The sequence below is a fragment of the Poecilia formosa genome, unplaced genomic scaffold, assembly GCF_000485575.1.
Source record: "Poecilia formosa unplaced genomic scaffold, Poecilia_formosa-5.1.2 Scaffold219, whole genome shotgun sequence".
NCBI classification, from domain to species: Eukaryota; Metazoa; Chordata; class Actinopteri; order Cyprinodontiformes; family Poeciliidae; genus Poecilia; species Poecilia formosa.
Window position 1 is genome coordinate 916,543 of NW_006800158.1, and position 22,500 is coordinate 939,042.

The following is a 22,500-nucleotide window of genomic DNA, read 5'->3' on the forward strand; positions in this document are numbered from 1 at the left end:
AGTTAGTGAGACATCAGTGCTCCCTCAGACGTTTCTATGAGTATGGATGTGTGACTCTGTGTGTGTATCTGTGTGTTTGTGTGTGTGGCGGAGGGAGCGTTAGGGGAGTGAGAGAGAGAGAGAAAGAGAGAGAGAGAGAAAAAGAGAGAGCGAGCGAGCACAAGCAAGCATCAGGCCGGATGGTGTTTTGTTGCTCTGGTGTAAGGAAATCAAGTCCCCCCGGGCACATTTTTAAAAGCCTAATGCCTTTCAAATGATGTCATCACGTTTTACTCTTTCTCTCTCCCCTAGCACCCTCCCGCTCACCCAATCTCTCTTAATATCTTTTCCCCCTTTTCAAACTGTTTCCGCTACCCTTCCACTGTGCACGCACACACACACGCACACTCTTACCCCTCTACCCCCACATCCCACCCTCCCCAATCACTTATTTGGCTGCAGAGAAAGGCGATGGGCTCCAACCGGAGTCATGTGACACATTAGAATAATGGCCGAGCAAAAAGCAAAAACATCTTGTGTTTTTATGACTGATGTGCTTTTTACCCCCATGTTTTATTTCCTGAAAGTGATATCACGCTAATCAAAACCACAGAGTGTTTAGAGTGCAAAGTGTGATTGAAAGAGCACCATTAAGAAACTGGCAACCCCGCCCCGCCATTGGCCGCCACCAACCAACCTGCATCCCTGGCACCATGCACGCACTCAGTGTTGTCGGTTGCATTTGACATTTTTGTTGTTGTTGTTGTTTTTTTTTTGTTGTTGTTTTTTTTTCATGTATTCTGTTAATGGGAACTGGGTGTGGTCGCCGGAAAAAAAGGAGGAGGCAGCCCGGCCCTACCCGCAGGAACACGGACGCGTGTGAAAATCCACATCAATTTAAGCGTGCGTCAGTCAGTCAGCTGCCAGGCGAAGCCTCTGAGATTCCGGCGACGCGAGGTCAGCGGGGAGCGAGGTGTTCCACGCGCACGCTCCTGTTTTGCACTCGAGCTCCAGCCCGTTTAGTCAGAGGGGAAGTGTGTGTTCACGAGTGTGAGTGCAGCAGACAGCAGGCAGAGTGACTGATACTCAGCCTGCCTCCCAGATGGCCTGCTCAACTCTGCTCCAATCTGATCTCAGAGCCTTTGTTCTGGCATGTTCCATTACGACGCCGTGACACTGGTAAAGACAGAGGGGAGAGGAGCTGGTCTCAGATCAGATACAGCTAAATTATACATGTATATTTTTTTCTTTTTTGTTCCCCCCTCTGTGCTACTCTTGTACTAGCACAGTCACAGTTTGGCATTTGTCATGTTTTTTGTGTTTTTTTTTGCTTCTTTTTCTTCTTCCTGTGGTAGAGGGAAGAGCGCACTTTATAAATAATAAATAAAAACTCATTCAATGGGTTTAAGCTTTTTTTTGTAAGAATAACGGCTTCAATATTAAATTTAAAGACATTTTTATATATTAAATTTAAAGACATTTTTATATTTTCTATTTTTCATGGAGATGTGGTCTTTTTTTTAAGCAAAAGCTTAAAAAAAGCCCCGGCTGACACATATAACAGCTACTCAGCAGGAAGTTTTGACATTTGGACATTTTAAAGAGATTTGGATGAATGAGAACTTATAGATGCTTATTTTAAAAATATAAACACATAAGGTTAAATTCATGGTCTGTTTCAGGGGTGCCAAAACTTTATTGTCAGAACTCAGAAGGACCAGAAGGACTTCAGGGTTAGAAAGAGACATTATTTTGCTAGAATTTAAGGATTTTGCTGGTTTGGCCTGTTAAAAGAAATATTTATACAGCGTTAGCAAAAATTTAGCCATTTTGAAGCAATAACATTGGGATTTGAATCTATTTTTTTCAAGAGTGTGTGGATGTCTTTGCAAGAAATTGCAAAAACTTGGTTATTTAATATATAAATATTTTGTATTTTAATAATATTTCAACTTATCGTCAACCTTTTTTTTTTTCCCCCCAATAAAAAACAAAAGATAAATCTGCTTCAACCAGCTGTGCTGGGAGGCTAAAGTTGTTTTAGTTTTGGGTTGCAGTCAGGGGCCTCAAATGGCACCAGGGCCACACTTTTGACACCCAAAGTCTTATTGTTCATTTGTCTTGCGGGAATTAAAGCTGTTAACTTGTCTCTTTGTACTTTAATGGCTTCACACTACTTTTTTTTTATTTCTTTTTAATATAAAGGTGAAGAAAAGTAAAGAGTGTGAGTTTTTCCAAAGTGGGAAATGTAAAATTAAAGAGCAGGAGTGGCGGGCCCCTCTCGCTGGTGACAGTCACTGTAATGTTGTGTCTGCTGCAGCAAACCTTTGCATAAATAAAGGGGGGGAGAAAGCAAGTGAAAATCAATAATCAGAGAGTAGTTACAGCTGGGTGTCAACATATTTGACGCTCTCTCTCTCTGCATCACACACCCCGCTGTGAACGATGATGCCTAATATACAGTGTGACCTTCAAAATGTCATAAAAGTGTTGTGCAATAAAGTGTCAATATTTGTGGTTATATGGAGCAGGATGACTTTTACAGTAATTGGAACGGCCACGTTAAAGCTACGGATCAGTCAACTGATTAAAGACGTGCATGCCGGACGGCCGGCTTACTGCCCAGGAATGATGGGCGCTCACGTCTTGCATGCGCGCTCACACACTCACCAAAAGGAAGTGCAACCAAACTTGTGTTGCTCTTTCTTTTTTTTTTTTCTCTTGTAGCGTTAGTGTGTGTGTGGATGCGTGTGTGCGTGAGGGTGTGTGGTTATGTGTGAAGCTCATTTATTATTGAAGGGCTGTTATATGCCAGGAGAGCACACTCTCATCCTCTCAGTAGTGTGTCTTCCTCTTACAGGAGCACTATTAACCCTGACACACAAGGACATGCTTGTCTGTGTGTTTGTGACAGAAACAGAGAGAGAGACACGCGCTTGTGTGTGTGTGTGTGTGTGCATGGCATGCGTGCGTGCGCGTATGTGTGTGTGTACATGGCGTGCGTGCGTGCGCGTATGTGTGTGTGTGTGGTCCAGTGTGTGCCCCTGCTTCTAATCTGTGTTTTGGATTTTTTAATTTTAAACCCCATCTGGGATGGGCAGGTGGGCCAGTGTCTGTTACACGATGCTGGGAACTGTTGCCAGAAAGGGATCTGTACAGTAGACCAGTCAAAATATGTTTCTGAGAGGCGTCTATGGCTACAGTATGGTGGAGTCCTGGATGGAACCCTGGGGGAATTGTATTTGTTCTTATTTAATTATTTGTTTACGTACAGCCGCTGCTCTAAACATGTCTAAGTGAAAATGGCTGTTAATACATGAGGATGTGGGCAATATGGTCGTATTTTAAATATTTTCTGATTTTCCAGTATGGTTTATGTGAATCATATGCTTATTTGTGTAGCAAAATAAAGGAAGAGAATTAAAGAGAACTACATTTTAAAATAAACATATCAACAGAATATGTTAACATTCTGTTAATGTTTTATTAACAGAATATCTTAATATTCTGTTAATAAAATGTCTCAGAATAACATTAACATTCACAAAGGACACTAAAAAGACAATTTTAAAAAATGCTAACCTTAAAAAAGGAATGAACCTTTACAAGAAATAAAAAAAAGTTTTTAGTTCTCATTGACCACAGCTAATAATGCTTTGAAAGCTCATGCTGTTTGGTAGTTGGTTCCAGAGCTAAGGGACATTCAAACTAAACATTGCCAACTCTTAGTACCGAGAACACTGTGGTGATTTAGAAGTATAACGTTTTGTCTCAGCAGGATTGATATGGTAAGATGTGTAGTGCATGATCCGAGCCAGGGAACCATGTAGACCGAAAATACATGTGGTCTGAAAAAGGTACCTGGAGGAACTCCATATGTGATCTCTGTTCACTTAGATTTAGATTTGAGAAATGACACAATGCTGGTCTGTTAGCACAGTGCCACACATCAATCAGTCAATCATTCAGTGGATAGCTGTCTGAGTGCAGTCCAGTTATTCTAACAGAATTTTTTACTTCCATATCTTTCAGCCACATAAGTTTTTATTTCTTCTGTTTACAAAGTCAACACGTTTCTGATCACTAGATTAAAAAAGAAAAGCCACGAGAAAATCATATTTGCCATTTCGATAAAGCTGAAAATAACGGACAGACTCCAATGTCCCCTGAAAATAAGATTTAAATCTTAATCCGTGTTTTTACATGTGCTTTTACAGTCTGTTCATTGTACACAAATACGCCACACAAGCCAAACAGAAGCAGCTGGTATTTAGTATCTGTGCATTGTCACACATTTATATTTAGGCCGTCTTTCACTTTCAGTCGTGATAAGTGGCGTTCAGGCTGACAGCAGCCCGGGTGGATGGAGTTGTGTGTTTAGTGTCAGCGTGGAAGAAGACTTGCTGACTTGGGTCTTTCTATTCTGTAAACCTTATTTGACTCGGCGATAGACGAGGGTGAAAAGGGGGTGGGGAGCAGCAGAAAAGAAAAGTGTGGGCGTCTGTTGAGAAAAGCTTCTCATTGTGTTCGATTTCGATTCTTTTTTTTCTTTCTCCCCCTACCCCCTTTTTTTTTTTTTTTTTCCCTTTTTTTTTTTTTTTTTGGTTTTGTTGCCGTTTCCTTACATATACCCCAAATCCTTTGGCAGATAAGGAAATAAATACATTTTATTACTGCACAGTGTGCTTGGTGTGTCCCATAAATACAGTATTGAAAGCATCAGCATAGTTTAAAAGTTCGTCATCAAACTTTTTGTGAGTACGAAGGTCAGGAACAACTCAATCAAAAAGTAAGTGACCACAAAATCAGCTTTACTATGAATATGTTGAACAAACTGTTTTAAGATTTGATTCCTCTGAAGTGTTTGGTTTTCTTTCTCTTTCTCTTCATCATCACCTCTACGTCTTCATCTTGTTAACAATCCATTTTACTGTTTGCTAAAACCAATGCATCTCATTTTAGCTAAGTATTTTTAATAAAATCTTAGGACAGTCATTCAAACGTTTCAATCTGATGTATGACTTAAATCAGTTGTATATTCTGAAAATTTGCATTAAGGCATATTTGCATTTTTTTTCTATTCAGACCTGCTAACTTCTATGACATATGGTAAATTAAAGCCCTTGATCAAATCAGAAGAAATTATTTGGACTTCTTACAGCTTAATAATATTTATTGGACCCATCATGTCACATTTGCTTACAATAGGCTTTGAAAATGTATGAAAACTTCTCCAAGGTGGATACGACATGTCCTGCCAAAGTAGATAAAAGCAAAGATAAATGAACGGATTTCAAAAATTAAAATATTTTAAATATTTTAGAAGAAAACACAATATTTGTGTGGCTTCTTGCTTTGTTTAATGCAAATACAAAATCTTTATATGTGAGGTAGTGGCATCCAAATCTTTTGTTTTTTAAATCAGTTGCTTAGACATAATGGACGGATAGACAAAGAACTCACAAAGAATTCAAACCCCCGTCACCCTGCTTCCCCCCAAAAAAAATCAGTTTAACATTTTATTGTTCCTTTAAAACCTGTAATCTTGAAAATAATATTCAGTATCAGGTTTTGTTCATGTACTCCGACTTCCATCACAACATATTAAACAGAACTTAAACAGATAACATATTTCTAATTTTACAGCTTTAGGACAAAGAAATATGTCAACAACAAATTTCTGTTTTCCTGTTTTCTTTTTAAGTTGCTTTTATTTGTTCTCATCCCTTTAAATTCAGCACATGACAGACTCCTTATCGTGGGTACAAGGCCAGTGTGTACAATCTGACGGTGACACCCTCACCTCAGATTATGCTGCTGTCAACACATTCCCAGGTTGTCGTCACTCATCTTTTAGATTCCTATTCGGGGGCTGATTGTGTTGATAACAGACTGCTGTTGCACTAAACTGTGCATCATCGTTTTTTGGCATGCGGAGGAAGTGGCGGAGGGCTGGGTCAAAACTGTTATCACCCTATCATATCTCTGACAGCTTCCTGTCAAAATCAGGTCGCAGGAAGAGATGCAAGGAGATCCTGCGATGCTGACAAAGCCAAACCGCTCTCTCTCTCTCTCTCTCCCTCTTTTATTCTGCTTTCTTTTTGTCTGCCTTATTTAGCAGTTTTAATTCTCTTTGCCACTTAGCATATGCTTAATAGGACTGGTGATGATAGTGAGGGTTGTGGGGGGTAGGTGGGGAAAGGAAGAAAAGCAGTGGGAGTGAGGGGTGTGGTCTCAGTGTTGGGGCTGTGTGGATGGTTGGGTCAAAGCGGTGGCGTCTCAGAGCCTTGGTGTTTCTAAAGAACCAGAAAAGTTTATGAACCGTCAGCGTTCTGTCAGGGAAGGAAAAAAGCTCAGCTCGTGAGTCTGTTTGATGCGTTTGTGCTGTTTGCTCCTTCGGCACGGTAAAGGAGGGACAATGACGTACGAACAGCAGACAAAGACACAAAAAAAAGTGATGTGATGTGAGGAGGGCTGGTTTGATTTGGCAATCAGCACACCGTCCATTCACCCTCCCCTCCCTGTGCTGTCTCTGTGTTTACTCCAGATGCTGGGGAAGACTTGGCGAAGGCAGCAGTGAGCCTGCAGCCGCCTCCATCCCAGGTCAGGGAGCGGAGCATCGGCTCGTCCTCTAAGGACTGCCCCTACTGCGGGAAGTCCTTCCGCACCTCCCATCATCTCAAAGTCCACCTGCGGATACACACAGGTCAGTACGGTTAGCATCGTGTCAGTAATTTTCTTCACTATTAAACATTTATTGTACTTCATGCAAAATTTACTTTACTACTTGTACTGACATTTCTTCTGGGGTTAGATTGACATATTGGGTTCTGAATATTGGCCTAATCACATATTGGACGGCCTTGTTACATGATGGATATGATGCAGATTAATCAATTGCATATTTTCCAAATGAGAACACAAGAAATCATTATTGGTAATGAATAACTAGAAAGAAAGGAAGGAAGGAAGAAAGAAAGAACAAAAGAAAGATTTTGATTTTAACAACACATTTATTTTTCAATGGATATACATTATGACATCAGAATTTACCCTAAGAAACAACCACATAAACACAGAGTGAAAAAGTAAATGTCCATAAACCACAGAACACACAACATTGTCAAAACACCACAGAGTGAAAAATTCAGATTATTCATCACTGAAAAGAACTGAAATTCAGCTTTAACTGTCTCTAACCATCAAAGTAAACATAGTGTCAACTTTTCCCACTGCAGTATTATTTATCTTACTTCTTCTACTAATATAAATGGAAACTTTTGCTTATGCAATCAGAAAATTTAACAATATCCTCTTATTAGTTTATTTTTGTCAATAACATGCACCAAATATAAAAGCCACTTGAGAAAAATAAACTCCACATTAAAAAAATAAATAAATACATCTTCCAACACAATAAACAGTGGTGACCTAATTCAGTTGGATCTTTTTAAATCTTAGACACAAAACTGTTAACGCTCTCTGCCTCGTGAAAAGTCATCCACTTCTTTCTTTACTCAAAGAAAGAAAGATAGAAAAAGAATGAAATTTTTATTTCAATTGTAATAGAGTTTGTTTGCAGTTAGGGTTACGGTTCATCAAGCTTTTTAAAGTCTTTGAGAGTCACCTTGTTCATATTTGTACAGGTGCGTACCAGTACTAGTTTGGATTTGTGTCTGCATTCAGAATGATTACATGGACAGCACCCAGTGCTTTACCTCTAAAACTAAAGTTATTCTACCTAAAGATGAGCCAGAATCACAGTCCAACTGGATTCTGTTTTAAAAATGAAATTATTTTATTTCATTTTTCACCTAATATAACTGACTGGGGAAACAGATTTGTCAGAATGTAGCCAAGAGGCCCATAGAATCACTGGAGGAGTTGCAGGGACTCACAGCTCAGGTAGGAGAATATTTTAACAAGATTACTGTTATACTATGCCCTTTTTTTTTTTTTTTTACAGAGGCAAGAAGAATTGCTAAAAGAAATCCATTACAAGACAATGTGGCACTGGTTTAGATCAAAGTATATTCACATATGGTAAAGAATTAACAAAGACTTTAATCTTCAGACATTACCCAGCTGATAGAGACACAACCCAAAGTCTTACAGTCGGCAGTGGGATGAATAAAAACACATGCCTGGTTTTATTTTTATGAAATAAAAAACTGCAAAGGGACATCAATTTCAATAAAACCATAAGACAGAAAAAAAAGCAAGATATTTGAGAAGCTGGAACAATATTTAATTTGTTGTACTTTTGTTGTGTAATCGAGTTTAAACATTGGATAATCTTGAAAATCCAGATTGAAGAAAATTTACCTGACCATCCTGCTGGGCATTTACAAACAGGCTCATTTGCATGGAGAGAACTAAGTAACCTACATTTGCCTGGTCAAAGCATTATTGAGCAAGGCATTAGGATCCTTACCTACAGCTTACCTGGATCACCTAAATAGGATTAAGAAGGTTAAGAGTTCAACTGAACACTTGTAATGGAAATACATACTTCATCCTAAAAGGGTTCACACTCTTGTTAAAATGCCTGTTTTTTTTCTAATATAAAAACATCCCTCCTTCATAAAACCTTTAGTAACCTTTTGCACCTTTATATGTGTTTATCCCACAATATTTGTTTAAGTTAAAATGCCCAAAGTATATGTCAAATTAAAGGTGGAACAGTTTGTCCACAGCTGTGTTTCCATTAGAAATATATATTTCTACATATAATATAGAAATATATTAACGTTTTCAATATTACATTGATGTTGGAAAACAAAACAATTCTACAATTGTGTTTTTCAATTAAATAAGAAACATAATTGAAATCATACCTCCTACCACTTCCTGTCGTCTTCTTCTTCTTCATGTTTTGCAGCAGTTGTAACATCCTGTTTTTGATCATGTGACTTGTGTCATGCGAAAAAGTATGTCCATAGCAGTTTTGTGAAATAAACTAATTACGAAACAGCAAAAAAAAACAAAAAAAAAAACAACAAAAAAACACACTTCATCCTTGCAGCAAAAACTTTTTTTCAAAATTGGAGTGTTTCAATTAAGTAAATTTATTTTCCAAATGTCAAATTACACAATCCTCTGGTAAATGGATTGATCCTCTGGTCAAAGGAAATGCAGCTTTGTAATGTCACAAAAACCTTCTGTGTCCATGAAAGTGGAGGATTGAGTCAAAAAAAGTTAACCTGAGCTGAAACCGAACCTAATTACAAATCTTATTTAACAATTTAAAAAAGTCTGTTCTTATTTGCTTGTGTTTCCTCTTTGTCTGTCAGGGTGCTGAAATGATAGGGAGCCCCCTTTTGTTTCCTCAATGAAAGCACGTATTGATCCGAGGCCAGTACAAACCCTTCAATCTGCACCATGCTAACACATCCAGTAACACTTACCAAATTAGATTTCTTAAGTTAAATAGCACAACCAGGCTGTGCTATCCCAGCAGCGCTCCATAGCTGGTGATGACTTTGGGAGGCATTTGATATCTGTTAGGTCAGGGAGCTGAGTTATGTCTGCTTTGAGTAGTATGCTGCAGTAAGAACACCCCTGAGGGCCATATTTTATCATGAAGGAAGTGCAGGCCTCCACCTTGGTCTGGTGTTTTTCAAAACATTTAACGAAATACGCCGCTAGGCCGATCTGATTTCCTTCACTGTATATTTTACATTCATTCGTTCATATTTCAACATATAGTGAAACAACAGAGAAGTTCCCCCCCGCTCTTCTGCAAAACTTGTAAGGTTTAGTGAGGATGTTGTCTTTTCAAGAGGAATGTATCCTTGGATATGGGCCTGTTTAAGCACAGATTTAATAGTGTCTCTTCCACACATGCAAAGGGGGGGAAAAAAAAAAAAGCTTGATGCATCCCCAATATGTGGTCTTTAAATCATTCCTATGCTCTAATCGGAGCAGCTCCATTATCACCACAAGATGACTTCTGCAGGGGCTGAAGATCTGCTCTGTGCTCCGGTGACAATGCGAGGAAATTCACAGATGACAGCCGAGCTCTCGTTACCCTAATGCAAAGTGACTGACACAATAGAGTTGCTTACCGAGCTGGCCGAGGCGGCATTGTGCGGTGCAATACGGAGATTAATGAGTGACTAACACCGGCTTGAAAGGAATGAAGTGAATTTAAATTCCTCAAAAAGTTAAAGAGCTAATGTTACAGTATTAATTTCCTCTTGAACATCGAGTGGGAAAATATCCATTAGCAAAATTAACCACAGTTTTCTAGGTAGCTAACATTGTGCGACTGTGGCACTACAGTGTGGGGCCAGAGCTAATGAACACACTGCAGAGGGTGATATTTCATTATACAAATTAATGCTCACATTTTAATGGGAAAGTCACATAATGAATCTAGGCTTCAGTGACAGCAATTAGAGGCCCAGATTGTCCCCTTCTGGACAAGGCACTATTTAGCAGTAAGCAGCTGTGTGTAAAAAAAAAATAAATAAAAAAAGACCTCGCTCCTGACAATAGCTTCACATAACTTCAGGCCGAAGCACATAGCCAATAAGAGTGCCTGCTCGCTTTAAATGAGCAGAGGGGGAGAGAAAGAAATGGAGACAGGGGGAGAGAAGAAGCATGACTTGCCCGTGTCATTTAACCTTAACCTAACCTTGTAATCAGGATGAATCAAGAGGGACCTGTGATCTCCGTCTCTATTCCTCTCACTCCTTTGGGCCCCTCCCTCTCCTCCTTTCCATTCTTCCTCTGAGTATCTCTGTGGGGGTTTTTCAGCGCATTTACCTTTTTCTCATCCTTTCCTAATCTCTTCTCTTCAGTGTTTTTAATACAGTAACAGTGCAAGATTTAATATTCCCCTGTAGAGCACACTTAATATCCAAAGTTCCCCTGTGCATATAGCATCCCTTTATGGTGTGATTTTCCCCCTTTAATAATTGAACAGTTAGTCCTGGCAATATGAGAAACACTGCCAGATTACCCCCAACTGCTAAAAGACAAAAATGCTAGCATTAGTAGATTTATTCTTGACAACAACCATACAATAAATGTATTTAAGAAAAAAAAAATAACATAATGAGCACAAGTGTTAACGTATTTAATAAAGTCAGTTTCTGTTGTGACGTTATTCAAACATCAGCAAGATTTTGGTGAGTCAAAGAAAACAGAATAACCATGAAAGCTGTAAAATATGTTTAGTATCTGCCTGAAGGAAAGAGCATGACAGAAAGATGACTGTATAATGAATGGACTTTATGGTATTTTCACAACTGATAGTCCAGTTGACTCGATTCGATTAACTTGGCTTTCTTTCATATTGCACTCACTGTCAAATGAACCAACCTATTGAAAATCCTGTTCCCCTCCTCGCCTGTGGTGGCAGTGCACCAAGAACCACTGAAGAAAACGACAGGAAAACCTCTAAACAACGCCCTTCTTCACCAAATGTAAACAAAGATGCAGTTGCAGGATTTCTTTGTCTTTGGTTTTTCAACAATGGCCTCTGTGTGAGCCATTTCTCCCACTAGCATTAGACATGTTTTGGTTGTATTTACCCACAATGCCCTGCAGTACAGCTCACTTCCTGCTTTTCAACTGGACGTTCTAGCCAAATAAAGTGCAGATGGATTAAAGAGGAAAAGCAGGACTGAATGCACCCTTAATGTTCAGAGGTTTTCAGGTAAAGTCCTGTTGGAGGATGATGGATAGATTGTAGCTGTAGATCAAAACCCAAAAAGCTTTTCAGATCAAGTTTCTATCATCTAAATGTGTTTTCAAAAATGCTGTCACAGTTTAAGTGAATGGCTATGAGGACACAAACTGGTTTTTTTATTACTATAGAGTCTACAGTTATTCACGTGGCAGACTGTGGTGGTTGACAGTTTTTCATAATGACTTTTGTATATAAAATCACATACTGCATAACAGAGCGGGTTATGTGAAAGAAAACAATCCATTAGCTCTTTTTAAACTTTCACTGTGAGGTTGAATCAGCAGTAAATGGATTGTATATTTAAAGTGCTTTTCCTGTCATACTGACCCTTCAAAAGGCTTTACACTAGAACACATTCACGCATCAATATGCAGATCGACAGGCAACTTGGGAATAAGTGCCTCACCCATGGTGACATTAGCTTAACTTTCTTTTTTCTGCACATTTTTAAGTATCACAGTGGTTGATTTCAAAATAACTTCCTCAGTTTTGCAAAAAAAGTTTTTTTTGTTAGCTTTTTGCTTGCTTGAGGTAATTTTTGGCTTTTCTGAAAAAGAGTTAATGTGCAAAAATGGAGTTGAAAATAAATTTGCTGATAAGTTCTGACATACCAAAATTTCCCATCCATTTTTCTGAGATGTGTGATCCAAGCTAGTTTCATTGCATTTTGTTTATGATAGCCATACGTAGCATCAACTTCTGACCAAATTACATTCTCTGTAATGTATTCTCTGCACCAAACAAGTAGATGGAAGTATACCTAATTTGCATCTTAATTTTTAGCAACAGTTTAAAAGTTTGCATAACAACTAGCTCAGAAGAAGAGAAAGAGGTTCAAACTGGTTAATCACCAAAGAGAGAGGCCAAAGCGGGTTTCTACCATATGAAAACTCTTGTAGACTCGTTCATGTCTTCCTAGGTTGCTGCTGTATTTATGTAGCAACCTGTGACACGCTGTGGCTCATTGGGTAGAATAGTCATCCTGCAATAGGAAGGTTTCAGGTTTGGTTCCAGCCTCCCCTTGTAATATTTCAGGATAACTATGTTTCTATCCAATTGTCATGAATTTTAACAATTACAAAGAGATAAAATAGCGCTTGTATAATCACTATGACACTTTTAGAAATTATTTGAAGACGGTAAAATGATAGAAGTCCTGTTTGGTCTTGACCTTTGTCAGCTTCAGCATTTAAGACCAAATAGTCTGGATTTACACCAAATGGAAGGTTATCTGCATCACACTACATACTATGTGCTTACAACCTTTCAGTAAATCCTCACTTAAAAAACCCAGATATCTGATCACATTCACACTATTTTGTTAGTTTTACTTTTAGACTTTCATGCCCCCTTTTTAATAAAATGTCTCTTGACAATTAAAACACACAGCAAAGAGAGGAAGAATATTAAAATGCTGATATTAAGGGTCTTTTTTTTTGCTTGGGTTCCATTAACACATCTTAACTAAGCAACTCTTCCTCATTGTCACTATGACATAAACCAAATGTTTCCATTGTTCTAGCTAAACTAAAAATCCTTTCCCAGTTTTCTGTCAGCAGGTGCTCAACTGTATACTGAGGTGTATGCAGACACATTATTGGCCATATTATATGATAATATTTCCACCTCTTTAGCGCAGCGCAGCGCCGCTATGCGACTCATGTTGTGCATACCCATTTTTTACGCCACTGCCTGTCAGTTGTGCCACAATAATTTCCCCCTCTGCAGTAAGCATGGACAAATATTCTCAGGATACTTTAACCTCCTGTGAAAAGGTTTAGGTGTTTACACAAAAATGTTAAAATACAAGTTGTTGTTTTTTTTAGATTTTTTTGTTTTTTGGAGGTTTTTTTTCCAACAAAAAGGTAAAAAAAATAATATCCCCATGGATAGATCCTCATGCACAGCTGAAAACATAATCTATTTATTATGACAGGTGTAATAATATTATCTGTGCCTTATTTACTTATTTTTTTTACTAATTTGTGCTAATTAAAGAAAATTAAACCTTTTAGGTTCAAACGTTCAATGGCATATTGATTTAAAAGACTCGAAACTGGTCACAGCCAGTCAACATCTTAACAGTGCATATCTCTGAATCATTTCAAACCATGTCACAGCTAACAAAATGTTCTATCGGTGCTATCCATCTATTTAATACTAAAAATAAAAAAATAGTCTAACAAACTAACAACTATGAAAAGTTGACCAATCTATTTTTAAATGCCATAAAGCAGTTTCCTGGCTTTGATGCAGGAATGATCTGTCATGTGCCTGGGAAGTTGTGCTGTTTGGCTGATATCAATTAAAAGTGGATTAACGGGTACATAATGACCTTTAGCAGTAAATTGTGTGTAATGTTGCAAGGCAGGATACAGTATATTCCCCAGATGTCACACCAGGCCCCTGACGTATGATGGAGCAGATGTCTTAGCCAGTCCAAATGGCTCTCTAAGACACAAACACACACGCCTATACACACAAGCACACACACACACACACACGCACACACACACACACAGTGTTGAGCTGACACGCATGCATAAACATGTGTTCACACACATTCCAAATGGTGCACACACACGTCCATAAACACAAGGAGAGGCAGAAATGCACAAGTCATCTGTTTCACTTGCTCCAGATAGTCCTGTGCTTAATTTTAATGGGAAACGGACAGAAACGGATCACTCTGAACATTTGTTTTTGCCTTCAGCTCGCCTTGCCCTATAAGCATCAGTAGGATGGGGTCATGTGTGAAAAATTTTGGAATGTTTGTCTTTGTCACTTTAGATACACTGAATGCAAAAAGAAAGTGTACACGCCCCTGGTATTCACCTCTGTTAGAGGACGAAAAAAAAAAATAATAATAAAGAAAAATCTAACTAGAGGTGTTTGGTAGTAGCCTGTTAGCCATTACATTTTGATTTGGCCAATTTACCTACAAGGATTTCTTCAAATCTAGCAGATTGTGATGACATCGCTTACCCACAGCCCTCTTGGGGGAACCCACAGATCCTCTGTCAATTTCAGTTTTAAATCTAACGGGAGCATTTCAAAACTTTATTTTCGGTTGATATAGCCATTCCATTGATTGATTTTCACTCTGGATATGGCATTGTTTTGTTGTTATTTATCTGACAAAATATTCAACTTTGGTTTTATCAAATCATAGCACATTCTACGTCAAGGTTGGGGGGAATCTTAAGCTAAGTATTTGTGTTTTCTTAAAAAAAAAAAAGCCTTTTTGCACCCTCAAGATGTTCCATTATAGGTCAAAAATGATGTATATGAACAGGGGTGTGTACGTATTTGAGAGTGACTGTATACCTTGTTAGTGCATATAAATCTTTATTTTCCCCTTAAACATTAACAATGTCTTATTAGGGAAGAAAAAACAGAGGATGGAAAAAAAAATCTTATCAGTCTAATTTCTGTCTAATTTGGCTCTTAGAATATCATTTTGTCCAGTTAGAGGAATTGAGAATGATCATTTGCATCAGGGACGTTTCCTTATTAAATCAGCACTGAGCCTCTGTTCGGCAGCTCACAGGAGAAGCACTTATTGGGTTAAAAGCTCATCTCGTATGGTTTATTTTAAATATACTCTATGCTTCACAGACACTCTGCTGTAAGAGAAAAGATATCAAATCATTGTCTTTCTTTCTCCAGTCAGGGTTATCTGTCTCTCTCCATGCTCTCCTTCTCCTTTCTTTGCTTTTTTTCTCTTATTCTTTCTTTTTACACTCCTCAGCAGTTCCACCTTCAATTTTCTTTTGTATAGCCCCCTATTCTTTTCTCTCCCGTATCAATATTCTATTGAGTTGGTGTTTGTGGCCCTTTATTTGAGAACTCTGCAGTAGGTCTGCAGATCACAGAGTCTTTTTCTGGAATGGTGCCCTCTAAATAATGATAAATTACTTGAGCAGTATGCCATTTGCTAATTATATCCATGATTTACTACACAGCCCGACTTAAATCATTCAAACCAGCCTTGCGTAACAATGCTTTTTTTCTTCTCTATGAAATGTTTTCCATGCGTATAATCTAAATATTTTATTGGCATATACTTTAAATATATAGAAAGAATTCGCATACAACACACTACAGCCATCCGATTCCCCCTTTATTTATTTTTCCTCCAATCTGCATGCCTTTACACACAGTTATTGTTATCCCTCTTACAGAAATTCCACTCTGGCAACTTTTTATATGTATGTGTTTCAAAAAAAAAAGAAAAGAAAGGAAAAAAAATCAAGCTTAGCATTTTTTCCCTCTTTGTTCATTGTTTAATGAATCCAAATCTGGCTCAGACGCCAAGCCTATTATAATTGCTAGCAGGATGTGTTCTATTTCAACATAAGTATCATTCCTATGGAAGATCTACTACAGGCAGAATAATGCTGGAGTTAAACCATCATCAGGAATATCCATGAATATGGATGTGAAGCATAAATAAACACATGTAGATGTTACAGAACAGATTCCTCCGTCTTTTACTGTAATATAAATCACTTTCATCTGTATCCTCTGTAGTGAATCATATTGTTCTTTATCACCGGGCTCCAAACAGACATGTGGTCCGCATGTGTTGCCTGCAATTTTCCCCTCGTCCTTTTATTACTTTTACATAGCAGTTTAGCCTAGTTTGTATTCTTATTTGATTCGCTGCAGTGTGGTCAGGGTTGCATTACTCTCAGAGCCCTCCACCTCCTCCCACCAACACACACACGCACACACGCAAACACATCCCAACATCCCCCCACCCCACAGGAGAAGCTGCAAATGGGGAATGTCCGAGAAATTACACTCTCACTGCCAAGGCACACGCCTGAAAGCAAACAAAGCAAGAGAACAGAGACAGTGACCCCACTCCAAACACACGCACACACACAGGCTCACGCACACGCACACACACACACACACACGCACACACACACACACACACGCACACACACACAGACACACACACGCATGCACACACACACATATTTTGTTATAAATACAAGTCTAGTCACACCCTTCGAAGAACAGATAACATCCAGATAGTTTTGTTCTCAGATGAAATTATCATCTGTACCAGTGAAGTGAAAGCAGCCTATAGTGAAACGTCTTTATGGTGTTGATATGAGTGATGGCTCACTTGGTGAAGCTGGATCAGCTCATGATCACTGGCCGGCTCCTGTCCTAACACAAGCACATTAACACTTATATAGACATCAGGCGGCGATGGACTGCTGACTGGAAGACAAAAGACTTCCAGTCAGTGGTAGCTGTTGTTGATTGAAAGACTTTTCTGGTTCATTAGTTGTAGCTTATTTTTTTTCTTCTTTTCTTTGTTTTAGTATTTATATGTTTCTCAAACTTCCTTCTACTTTGAAAAGCGATCTTTTTTTTCATTTAGCGAAAGCTGACATTTTTAATATGAACTAATATCCTTTCTCTTAGTGGTTAATGAAATGCATATCTTTTTGGTGAGCTCATTTGACCTAATTTTCTTTGTTGAGGGAGGTTACATGACCCTAGGGTCCACTTTCCCTGCTCCAATAAATAGATTTTGATACAGAATTAATGTAATAAGCAGGTTAATTATTCACTGTTTTCCTTGTCTTTTTCTTTCTCGCTCTCTGTCTCTGTTTTGGCTTCTCAGGAGAGAAACCCTACCGATGCCCTCATTGTGACTATGCTGGCACCCAGTCTGCCAGTCTGAAGTACCACCTGGAGCGCCACCATCGTGAACGTCAAAACGGCTCCAACACATCAGGCTCGTCCTCTGGCCACAACACATCTTCAGACCATAAAGACGATTCTGGGAAAGCAGGTAGTGGCATCTTTGCCCGACCAGATGTACTCCGTAATGTTTTCAAGGGCATGCCAGCCAATCTGGACTTCAGAGCTGGTCCGCTGCTGCCACATCAGTGGGCATCGGCTGGTATCATAGCGCCACACGAACGAGATCGCGATCGTGGGGATCGGCGTTTTGATTCGATCCACTCATCTGAGAACCTGAAGACTCCGGATGGCCAATCCCCCATTGTTTCAGCGGCTGACAGTGCCGCCAGTTTCTCCGACCTAAGCAGGGCTTACCAAAGTATGATAGGGAACGGAGTCCACTTCCAAGGTTCTCTCCAAGCTTTCATGGACAATTTTGTCCTCAGCTCTATGAAGAAAGATGTTGCTGACAACCACAACCCTGTCCAGCTTCCAATTCAGCGCTACCATGATAACGGTGAGCCCAAAGCCAAACGTATTGTCTCAAGTGACCAGGAGAAAGATGACAAACCAGAAGTCAAAAAGCATTCAGAGACTGGAAAGCCTGGGTCCCAGTATGAACCGCTCGATCTTTCTGTATCAGTACGTCCTGAGTCTGGACCCGGATCCCTGCCTGGCTCCTCAATCACTGTTCACGATAACGTGGCTTGGCATGGCTGTCTCTTCTGCTCTTTCTCTACTTCCTCTTTGGAGCTCATGGCTCTACACCTTCAAGCTAACCACCTGGGTAAAGCCCAAATGCAGCGGGCTGATGCCGGCAAAGAGATTCAGCAGGAGGGTCTTCCCACCAACTCTACCATTCATTCTTCCAATATCAAGAGCTCTGCTTTGGCGCTGGAGAGAGAAGGAGACAGAGATGGTGAGAAAATCCACGGAGTTTGGAACAACCACATCGACCAACCGTACAACCCCTTCCAAAGTGATTTCTTCAGGAGGTTCGGTGGTCTATATGATGGCTCTTCAAGAGTTACCCCAGGCCTTCAAGGTTATATAGCAGAGCAGGGACTGGAACTGCACAATCAGGTCATTGGAGGAACACCGTCAGCTGTGGATGACCAGATTGGTGACAGGGGTTCCTGTGGAGATACTGAGTATGACCGCATTGGATCAGATGAAGAAATCACAAAAGCTGGGGAGCACAGCACATGTGGGACCCCTTCAAACACCCCAAAGAGACCACAGCTACAGAATAACTCTGAGGAAGAGGATGATGACGGTAGAGTGGCCGAAGAAGAGGAGGAAAGAGATGATGATGATCAAATGGACTTGGAGAGAGAGGAAGAAGGCAGTCCTGTTTCTGACCACAGCCAGTCTCACGCTAAACAGCTGCAAGATGACTCTTCTCTTACTCTAATGACCAATGCTGGTTTACCAGCGTCCTCCACCACCACAAAGCCACTGTCTCTGGTTCCCCAAGCCCAGAACCAAACCCTGGCGCTGGACAAGCAGTGGCAGCAGGGGCTGGGCCTCCTGTCCTCGGACGGTGCATCAGGACTTTTGAAGGCTGATCCGCAGGCCCACCTAGAGCAGCAAATGACTATGCTGTCTGTCCTCCGAGCCTACAGTAACGACTCCACCCCTACGTTCAACGGCCTGGGAGGCGGAAGTGGCGGATCGATCACGGGCGGTGTGAAGAGGTCTGATGGAACCGGTGAGCATGTGTGACACCTCATGGCATAGTTAATACTGGAAAGCACACACACGCATTTACAAACAACCTCACAAAAACAAAAGCCTTATACCTGCATAAAACAAAATTTATAAGGTAGATTAAATTGCACCACCACTGCATACACATAAACCCCAAAGCTCACAAATGCATAAACTCTTTATTTTTTGCTTGACACCCACAAAGGTAGTCCCAAACACTCACTAAATATCTCAAGATTGGCCCTGAAGTGATTTGAGCCTTATTTCAAGCAAGTTTAGAAGCTATCAGCCTGGCGACTAGCAACAGATTAATCTTTATTACACGTTTATATTACTGGGAGTGCAGTTCCTCCCTCCTGCTCCTCAGCATGGGGGGAATAACCCTGGATGAGTCAGAGCAGGACCTCAGTTCCCTGTACCATCTCCTCCACATGTCTCTTAACCATCTTAGCCCTCATAAAGCCGGCTCCCAAAAGCCCATTACTTTATAAGATTCGTCGATCTATGACCCTGTGAAAAATGAACTGTCAGCTTTCATGATTCTGCTAAGGTTATAGCTGATCCTTGAAACTGAAGAAAAAAAAAAGTATTTTTATCTCACCCTCCCTATTTTCTTTCCAGTGCTCGCTGGTTGCCGAGTGTCTGTATAAAAAGAGAGTAAAAACAAGTGTTGTTGGTCATCAGTATCCCTAAGTCCTCTGCTAGTGACACATAGTTAATGTCAATCAAGGGATTCATTGGTTTTAATAAAAATGTTGATATTTTTTTGTTATGTCCAAAGCAAAAAGGAAATTAAATGGCTGCAAATAGACAGCAAACTCGTTATTTATGGGCACAAGAAAATAAGATAATAGTAACTATGAAGTATTCTTAAAAAGAGAGAAAGCCTTTGTAGCAGAATGTCCTAAATTTCATACACGCATTAATCTGGAAGCTGGAAATGTAAAGTGGATAGCTGTGTTCGCCATTACGAATATTTAACTTTGAATTTCAGGCTTTTTTTTTTACACTGCACTAATAATCACATTGAGGCATTATAGTGAACATGAGTAACATCAAGTCCTTTTTTAGAAGTCCTAGAATGTAAATGAGATAAAAGTGATTATTTAGCTTCTCCAAGACGAAGCTCTGGAAATACTTGTGCAGCTTTTCAATAACGCTAGTTATTTCACAAATTGCATAAACTTTGTGTTGCAATAATATGAAATAACTTTGAAAAGCAAAACCATAAATTGGGTCCAACATAAATTGTTTTCCAGATATAAACAGGATTTTGATTAAAGGTGAGAAAAAAATCACTTCTAAGTGATAAGGTTCATAAGTGTTTTAGTAATTCTGTATAAGATACTTCACATTAACTGTTAATTTTTTTTCATTTATTTGGCAAACTGCTGGGCCATAATAGTCATTAACTGTCAGTGCATCTGGTCTCTTCTTGTCCACTTAGTTTTTTTAATCTATAGTACTTCAGTTTATGTTTAACTGATAAGATTTGCAAAAATTCCAATTTTCTGATTGTATTTCTGTATTCGGGTGAAATATACTGCAACTGGTAGCTCGGTTTGGTCGCAGTCATCATCAGATGTTCTCTAAAAACATCTGAGTTGTATATTTCAACTAGTTGAAATGAGTTGAAATAGAAGCATAAGGGAAGAGCATGGATATAGTGTTTTCAGGACAAAATAACATTTTTACCATCCTCATTGACAACACTGTCAGTGTGTGCTATTATCCTTCCTGTTTCTGCCGGTCCTGGTTCATACGCTAAAGCTGCGTGGCTGGAAGGGAAATAATAGGCACACTTGTCTCAGTAAAATGCACTATTACAGTCCTTCTTTATGTGTCCACTTGTAAACCCCTTGTGTTGGGGGGGTCACCCGCAGCTTGAACAAAAAAACAAAAAAAAAGGAGAGACAGACATTCCACTGTTACATGGTGGGTGGAAAAAAAAAAGAAGAAGGTGGGGGTAGTAGTGCAGACGTCTGTAAAACTCAATTCAGACCTGGCAAAATGTGATTATCTTGAGTGGGTTTGCATTAGGTTTGTATGCAAATATGGCATAAATCATTAATATCGAAATTCTCCCCTGAATGTGCGGGAAGCGTCGTAGGGCACGCGTTGCACGTTTGGACTGACCGCTTCTTCATTAGTATGCCCGGAGGAGGCACAACGGGCCACAATATACTTGAGTCTAGTTGCGCTTTGACTCTTAACAGATATAGATGAAGATGTGAGGATTTACACAAACACACTCAACCTGTCTGTGATATTAAAGCTCGCCTCAAACTGGCCCTGAAAATTAGGTTTATCAATAAATGTCATTAGCAGCATCAGTGGCCCTGAGGTTTCTGTAATCAGACAAGGTATCTGGTTACTTAAGTACAGTTCATAGTAAAGATTGATATATACCCACACCATTTGCTGTACTCTAGGTGTGCTTAACACAATCAATACTTGGCTGCGCTGTAGACCTATCTATAGCCATGCATTATCAAACATGAAGTATTACATTATTCAAACGGTGCTGTACATGCCAGGTCTGCTTGCGAACATTGCTCCTCACGTTGTATTACTCACGTTACCTCAACCCCCTTGTTCACTTAATATATTAAATGTGGTGTGGGACTTTGGAAGGTTGAGACTGACAAGCTGGAGAGCGTCGTGCTCGGAGGATTTTAGAGCAGAAAATGGCAGCGCTCATAGCTGAGCACCTCTTAGAATTAGAGGAGTAGGCAAAAGAAAGAAGCCAGGGAAATGCTTGGATGTGTTCAATTAGACCCATCAGTATATCAAGGACTCTTATGGTATACTCTGTAGTTCTCCTAATAATTGCTGTTTTGTTTGCGTTAGTGAAAAAAAGGGCTCTTGCTCCGCTATTTTATGCTTTATAAATGTATGACAAATATGCTGTTACAAGCTTTTGTTAATGCACGATCTTTGCGACAGGTGACTACATCAATGTTACAAAACCTTTAGCTAGCTCTCATCAAGAGACATAATTTATGAAACTTGCATAACTTTTATACATTTCTGACAGGGCTATGTCATCTTTCCATGGTTTTCTTCTGGATTCCTCCTCCAAACTTCTAAAGGCATCCATTTTAGATTAATTGGTGTAATCTTTGTTGACAAAATGGTTTATTTGTCATGACTAACTGAATAGGTTACTGCCTAGCACAAGTTTTCACGTGCAAGTTTGCATATGAATGCAAGTAAACCAAAATTTCATGTACGACTTTCTTCGATATTGGGAAAATTTGCTCAATTAGTTGCAGTCCCCCAATTTACCCGATGACTGTGAGCAGGATCAATAAAATCATTGTAACATGTTCATGTTTCTCTTGTTTTTTATTTCTTTTATTAAACGATCTAATTAAGCCATCTGTCTCAACATATCAATACTC

General features: G+C 39.4%; 1 protein-coding gene across 7 annotated transcripts in view; it reads left to right on the forward strand.

Moving 5' to 3' along the window:
* znf536 (zinc finger protein 536) overlaps positions 1-22,500 on the forward strand; it is a 251,828-nt gene that overhangs the window by 171,465 nt on the left and 57,863 nt on the right. For all 7 annotated transcript variants that reach the window (XM_016679757.1, XM_016679755.1, XM_016679756.1 and 4 more), the window contains 2 exons: positions 6,527-6,685; positions 17,325-19,097. In XM_016679757.1, coding sequence (XP_016535243.1) covers positions 6,527-6,685; positions 17,325-19,097 — 1,932 coding nt within the window. The remainder of the gene's footprint in view (positions 1-6,526; positions 6,686-17,324; positions 19,098-22,500) is intronic.